Source organism: Egretta garzetta, unplaced genomic scaffold, assembly GCF_000687185.1.
Source record: "Egretta garzetta isolate BGI_Z169 unplaced genomic scaffold, ASM68718v1 scaffold6, whole genome shotgun sequence".
Lineage (NCBI taxonomy): Eukaryota > Metazoa > Chordata > Aves > Pelecaniformes > Ardeidae > Egretta > Egretta garzetta.
Window position 1 is genome coordinate 203,475 of NW_009260080.1, and position 7,435 is coordinate 210,909.

At 37.4% G+C, this 7,435-nt stretch overlaps 1 protein-coding gene across 4 annotated transcripts in view; it reads right to left on the bottom strand.

Moving 5' to 3' along the window:
- CUL2 (cullin 2) overlaps positions 1-7,411 on the bottom strand; it is a 54,536-nt gene extending 47,125 nt beyond the window's left edge. For 2 of the 4 annotated variants that reach the window (XM_009641327.2, XM_035896819.1), the window contains exon 1: positions 4,672-4,909. In XM_009641327.2, the coding sequence (XP_009639622.1) occupies positions 4,672-4,790 (119 nt within the window). In that variant the 5' untranslated portion in view covers positions 4,791-4,909. Of the gene's footprint in view, positions 1-4,671; positions 4,910-4,936; positions 5,948-7,199 lie in introns of those variants that run through there. The other 2 variants (XM_035896821.1, XM_035896820.1) reach the window with 2 other exon arrangements.
- Positions 7,412-7,435: the final 24 nt, after the last annotated feature.

Below are 7,435 nucleotides of genomic sequence, written 5' to 3' on the forward strand. Positions count from 1 at the left end.
AAATTAGTAGTGAAGAATGACAGGTTTTCTTAAACAGATTGTAAAGAACAATTGGGGTTTTTTTACACATTCTCCACCTGCGCCCAAACAAATTTTGTCAGGCTAAAGATGGTCTGTAGCCAAACGTATCCTCAATACCATTCAGATTGCAAGCCTCTTCATAATGCCAATACCATATTTCTGAGTAAGTTAATTCCAGAATTAGAAATTTTTGTAAGCTACTCACAAGCAAAGGGGACATGACTTTTCTCTTTAGATCCACAACTACACTATCTGAATCACTAAAACCGTTACAGGCCTCTGCTAGAAGTAGTACTTCAAAGTGAAAGGAAACAGGCAGTCTTCACCACAACAGCACAAGAAAATAATAATGGCAGCTTATCTGATGAGAGCAGCAAACAAATATCTCTGAATTTATCTAGCCTCTGTGCCCTAGGCTTCAGTTAGGAGTCCAGATTACCTGGCTGTTGTAAACAAGTTTCTTAGTTATAATAAACCTATTTAAGAATGAAAATAGTATCTGTACTCCTTCATGAAAATGCACATTTTCCAAACATGCCTTTCCTTATTCTAGAGAACAGCCAAATTTTCTTGCAAGTGAAGCAAGCTGAACCTAGTATTCTTCCTTGATATATGACACTGAGTTTGCACACCTGCTGAAATTAAACAGCTTAATCACAGAAGCACTTCCACAGGCACCTCACATGTTTTCCTGTATCAACCAAATGATGAAAATCAACATCAAATTCTACTTGCTGGATACTAAGTTTCTCTAGATTTCTACAAAAAGGAGCTACCATGAGTCTCAAAAACACATTGCAGAGTAGCTTTGCTACAGAAAGTTCACCTTCTTGTTTCATTTCTACCAGACAGTTCATCCAACAGTATCTTGGAGTCCAGAATCCAAATTTAAGTGTATCATCCAAAACGTTGTGAATCTCTTAAGAAAAAAATAAAAATCTTTCAGGGGAGATGAATCATTAATCATCTCTGGTATTTTACTCCATAAAGCACGTTTTTTTTGTGCTGCTGTCCTTTAGAAGACCAGGAAGAAGCCTCTGCTGTTCAATAATTCATCTTTAATGGTGAAAGCATTCACCATGTACTTCCAGTTCAGCACATAGTTTTGCAGGGTGAGGAAAGGTCAAAAGAAGCTGAAGCCAAACTACTGCTTCACTCTGTGTTGAGAACAAGAATGGCAAAAGCCTTGTGAGACTTAAGTTGCTATTTGAGGGGCATTACCCAGCAGTGGGAAACTGAAGCAATTCCAAACTACAGGAAAAAAAAATTACCATCAACAAGAAAATACTGTATCCAAGGCCATAAAAGCTTACAAATACCATCCTCAGGGTTAAAAAAGTATCTAGTTAAGACCATATACTAGCAGAAGGGTTTGAATACATCTTCTTTAGAAGACCAAAGTAGCACTTTTGGAAAATTTCTGTGATTGTTGGTCTTCCTCTGTAACAGGATAAAAATCCTTGAGGACTTGAGGACTCAACAGTCAGAAAGAATCGTGATCATATGAACTTTATTTACTTTTCCTGCTCTTTAAGTTGGTTTTTATGTTAAAGATGCATGTTGATAAGTTTCTGCTTCATCATAGGATCCTTGTAAAACGGGGGATTAGAGGAGGAAGAACAAACATGCAGAAAAATCGAAAAAGGCAGGTGGCCATGATGCATACTTTTAAAATAATCCTGTTTGCACTATGGCTACCTTCCTCCCTGCGTACTGTTCAGCCTATTTACTTGGTTGGTGGAAAACCCAAGACAACAACAGGAAGACCCTGATGTTCTACCCGTTCAAAACAGTTCTACTGCTAAAAGATAATTATCCAAGTACAGATGAACTACCACTCTCTAATCAAGCTTGATCAGCCTCTTAAAGAGTACTCCCTAGCCTACTGAAGTTAGAAGCAAAGTCTTAAAAGTTATACAAAGCATTCATAATAACCAAATTATTGTAAAAAATAACTCACAGACATAACTGTCACTCATTTACCAGACAATGAAATGACCCCATAAACATTTTTTTCTGCAGAGAACCTGAAAGGAAATCTGAAGGTCAAAGGTGGGTCAAGATGACTCACAGTTTAAATAAAGTGACATATGGTCTTTCAAGTGATCTTTTCCAGAAGATTTTAACTCTTACACAGTTGTGATTTCCAGCTCACTGCCATTCTAGCATTTCAAGTTTGAGATAAGCTATATTTAAAAGTAAACTATGTTTAACAATTCAATTACCACCAGAGTTACAAAGAAAACATTCTATTCAAGACAGATAAACAAATTCTGGGGAAGCAGTGAGGTACAAATTAAGTTCTAGAGAAGTGGAACATGAGCAGCACAAGCCTCTCACTCCTAAAATACTATTAGTCTGCATACACCATTTGATCTCAGCTGTCTCAAGCAGCACAAGAGAAAGCAAACACTTCTTAGAATACATTGCCGCAGACTGAAATCATGATTCTTTGCTGTATCTTACCCTTTGTTTCCACATCATTGTTTTGACTATAGACAACAAAAATCAAGTGGTACTATAATCAATGATATAACCTGTATGAATTTCATTAAGATGTAGTTCAAACCATTTGTCACCTTTCTACTGTGCTTATTAAGCAGCAAGAAAAATAGTTAATATGACATTTCCTTTAAATTCCCTGTAGATTATTAGAAACACATTACTCCAATTAAATTGAATTTAACAGAATAAAAAGCTAACAAAGAATAAGAAGATGTATTTTTTAAATGACACATCAACCTAAAATATGCCATTAATATTTTAATTTTCTGTATATATTTGGAAGCTGGAAAAAGCTTTCACACCAGCTGGGTAGAACTACCAGTTCCACCAAGTTGTTGAATAGTCAGTGAGCGCTTTGTGTTAAAGCATACAGTTTGGTTAAAGGTAGCAGAAGTACTGAACAACCAACGTTTAAGCTAGAAATTACAAGTCACACAAGGTCCTCAGGCCATTCAGCCATGGAGAATAAGCCAAAAAGGCTCTTGCCTGTGCCAAATGAGGCACTAATAGTGCCACCTTCCACGGAACATAATTAAGGGATGACAGTGAAGTCTTAAGAATTACATGCCAAATGATTCTTCCAAGACTGCTTCCTGAGTCTGCTACTCATAAGGTTCCCTTTCTGATGTTCAATCAACTGCAGTAAATCCCAAAAGAGGATCAACAGCAGACTTGCGTACCAAGCCTCCAGGTAAGAAGTTCTAAGTGAAACAGTGTGGCAAGAGGAGTCAATCCAACATCTCATTCAATTATTATTTTAGATTTAAGTCTATTTTAGGTGCCCTTGTTTAAATGTTCAGAGTTTTAAGCTACTGAAGTTAACCACTTATTGAAGACTGAAATATGCAGTTCTTAAAAACTGCTTAGAAAGAATGACTACAGCACAATTTGTCAGCACGCAAGGGCACAACTAATTAGTTCAAGAAGTCTGTGAATTTTGGAGTAACTTGAACTTGACTCCAAGAAAAGGTGGAGAGTCATGCCCCCAGAAATTAATTACAAAGTTTTAAAATGAAAGAGAGCCTTGAAGATTATTGCACCATAGAACAAGGCTCCACAAGGACTATGAGCAACTAAATTTTTCTTTCATTTATTTATACGCATGCACACACTCAAAACACAGGCACATGGGAAAGCATTTCTGAGAAGTGGTAACACATTCAGAAAGAGACAGAATAAGCTTATGTTGTAAAAATCTATGTGTAAGAATCTTCTCAGGAGCTTCTTTTTTCACTCAGAAGAATTAATAAATCGATAAATAAGTCTACACCATTCTTCCCCCCCGATAATTAAACCAAACTGAGCCAAATTGCTGCAGAACAGCTGCAAAGCCTCCTAAAATTCTCCAATTATTCACCACACTGTAATGTCTAATGAATGCATAGATGCAGGGCACAGTATAACTGGTTAGAATAGTTACACTTCTCTTAAAATAATTTCACCAAAACTAAATCTCATAAAAAATTACAAGTCCATTTTACATGAAAAATGCAAGCCTTTCACTATGACAATATACGTACCGCTGTGACTTGAACAGCAAGACCGTATGATTACAGCTAGAAAGAGGAATTATTTTTAAATGTAGCTTAACTGTCAGGAATAGAGAGGCAATAACTGCAGAGGGGAAGGAAGAAGGCTTTTTTATAAACCCTTTCTATAGAAATGTCTAATATGGTAGCCATGAGTACACTTAGAAGTGCAAAGAACCAGGAGACATCTTTAAACAGAACAGCATCACCACCCCGCACGCCACCAAAAGATGCACATTCTCTGACTTAGGGCATTTCTGCTGCTGCGCACACACTTAAGCATACAAGAAAAGCTCATGATTGGAATAGGGGAAATCCAATGTATGTACTTTTGTGAACAGCTATAGCATAAGCTAAGAATTAGAGCTACTAAAAGTAAGTAAAACTCAGACTGATTTACTTTTTATTACCATGGTGATTTTCACATAAGAGACTTCCCAAATATGTAGAACTTCCCATCCGTTTCAACATATCCACTGACCCACAGGCTTAATAACAGATACAACCTTACAAGGGGCTTCTGATCAAGACCACTGGAATTGTTATATAACACAGGCCTACTCCGTGCTAAACACATCACACAATGGATTAAGTCAGATTTTCACTTAAAGGATACGAGAAGCGATCATTCCACGTTGCTCTTTCAACATAATCCAACATAACAACAGCTTTAATTGTTGTTAGAAGTTTGTTCCATGTTTCATCAAAGTCAACTACTCGTGGTTTCAAGGACATTGTGGGGCTTTAGTGTTAATCTGCAGAAGAATTAAACATCAGACAACGTTGCACAATCATTAAAAAAATACATTTCCTTTGAATTTTCAATTTAAACTTTGTACATTGTTGCACCACCATGATACAGCAAGATGAAAAACACCCACCCCTGCTTTGCCACCCTCCAAAATCAAGCTCACCAGCCTTTGTTTTCAATGTTATGGAACATTAATGTTGCACAAATAGCCTATAACACAACACCAATTTATCTAACAACATTGTGCTTCAGGAAGTTCATCACCTCACCAAGCCACTCATTTAACAGCGCCATATGAAGAAAACAACTTTCCTGCAAATTTTTGTTTGTTCACTTCTATGCAAAGACCGTTTCAGCTGTATCTGACAGAATTTTGGGCAGAAACACACTGAACACAATACCAGAGTATTTGAAATTATTACTGCCAGTTTGTAGCCTATGTTCACCTCAAGCTTTCATGAGACATTTTTGGTGTTATATTTAAAAAGCCACAAAACCCAAAAGCTTTGATCAGGATGACAAAAGAAAACCCATCTAAACACAGAGCATTATGCAGAGCTTGTGCAGCTTATTGCACTGTGCATCAGAACAGGTAATGAATTCTTTCAAATAAGACATGGCTTGAAAATACAGAAGCTATGTTAGTAATTTCATATCAAAAATACTAAAGATTTTTTTTTTTTTAAATCCATTAAATTACTCAAATAAAACTAGGAAAAAAGTAATTTAAAACAGAGGTCCCGAGAGACACAATTGTGACAGCCTCTTCTTTGTTGCTATTTGCCTCTGTCCTATGCACCTAATCTAGAAAGGACCTGATGTGTGACACTCCACGCATGCAGCGAGTCTAATTCCTGCTCAGAAACATGACATTGTAAGACTAAAACAAAAAATGGAAAGAATACTTCTATTTCCATTTTAAATAGATTGACAAGTGATGACTCTTAACTTGTCTTCCCAAATTTTCAAGGTCAGAAGGGATAAAAGAAAGCTAGTGACACAAACTTCTAGCACAAGAGGCTACACCTGTATAAGGGAAAGAATCAAACGCCATGGTAAAAAACTATTTAGCAACCAGCTTACTACCTTAAGTGCTACGACCCCTTAATTTCTCTGAGGCAGATTAGTTGTCTCAAACTGCAGAATATATATATAGCTTCCCAGTTTAAGGGGGGGGAAATCAGATGCAACTTTTACACCGTATGCATTCAAAATGCCACCCTGACTAACTAGCCAAGCTCCTTAACTGCTGTGAATTCAGGAACCACAGACTGTTGTTCTCCTCTACCTGCAACACAACAGCTTCAGTTTAAAAATGTAATCAATGTATTACCCAACCCAAATTTGCTTTGATTTCATAAAGAAACTGAATAGCAACTAAGAAATATCAAGGAAGTGGTATTAGCCTAGGTTTTATGAACAGGAAACTTAATTTTAAGAAGAGCTAAAGCTCAGCAAGTGGTACATGAATACTTTCAGTTCAGCAGACACATTTACAGTGTTATATTTGCAATGCAGCTATCACCACTTTTGGAAATAAAAAAAAAAAGTCTTCAATCTATGCTTGTCAGTAGCAGCTTACTACATAGAAAATCAGTGAGAACTGACAAAACAAACAGATATCCATCAAAGAAAGTAAGCTGAAAAACACAAACTGATGTATGTTTCAAAGAAACATGAACCTCAGTAGAAGTAAACGACAGTAGAGCTGGCTTCCAGGAGGCAAAAAAAACCCCCAAAACAACCCACCACAGTAGTCTTCTAAAAGCGCTAATATTATTTTTCTTTTGGAAAACACAAGAGTATTTTCAGCTGACCCCAAGAAAAAATAATCATGGTCCACAAAAATTTTAAGAATCGTAAGAAATTATTGTGGTAATGAAGGTATATTTAGTTGAGGTTATAGGTTATGGGTTGCTCTCTGTGAAACACACCTGGTACCTCCAAGGTAAAAGAACCATTCCTTCACAGCAAAACTGAGGGGAGGAAGGAAGGGTGAAGAAAAAGTCCTCCCCGCAATACAACACACAGAATGAGTAACGCTGTTTAGTGCCACCAAAACCTAGTAATTTGTAAAGCACTGTGCAGCCATATGGTCATACAGGTATTCTGCGGTGAAATAGTTTAAGACAGAGCTGATTGTTATTTCGTATTCTCTTACAGCTTTCACGTCAATGTGAATTTAAACTTGTTTTATAGACATGTTAACAAACGCGGTGTAACTTTTCCTGTAAGACGCTGGGAGTCTGGGGGTTTGCTGTGCTTCAGTGCCCACAGTGCGCAAGCTCACCAGCCTGGAGTGTTTAAATGTCTTGTACCTCCCTGGTAAAATCTATAGCAGAGCGGAATCCCTACCCTAGGGAGCATACTACACAGGGGGTGGGAAACCATACCTGTCCGACGAGCCCTAGGGTAAGCGGGTACTGTTGAAACATATTTACACAGGAGGATAATGAAAGGATGTTGCTTCCATGGCCTCATTCTTTAAAACATACCACTGTCCTACTGAATACATTTGTGCACACAAATAAATGCAGGGTTTTGGCCAGCGTCAAAACATTCCCCAAATTTCCAACCTATTTGGCCACCTCGAGAAGTAACATCACAAGCTAGCGGTGGGCGCACAGCC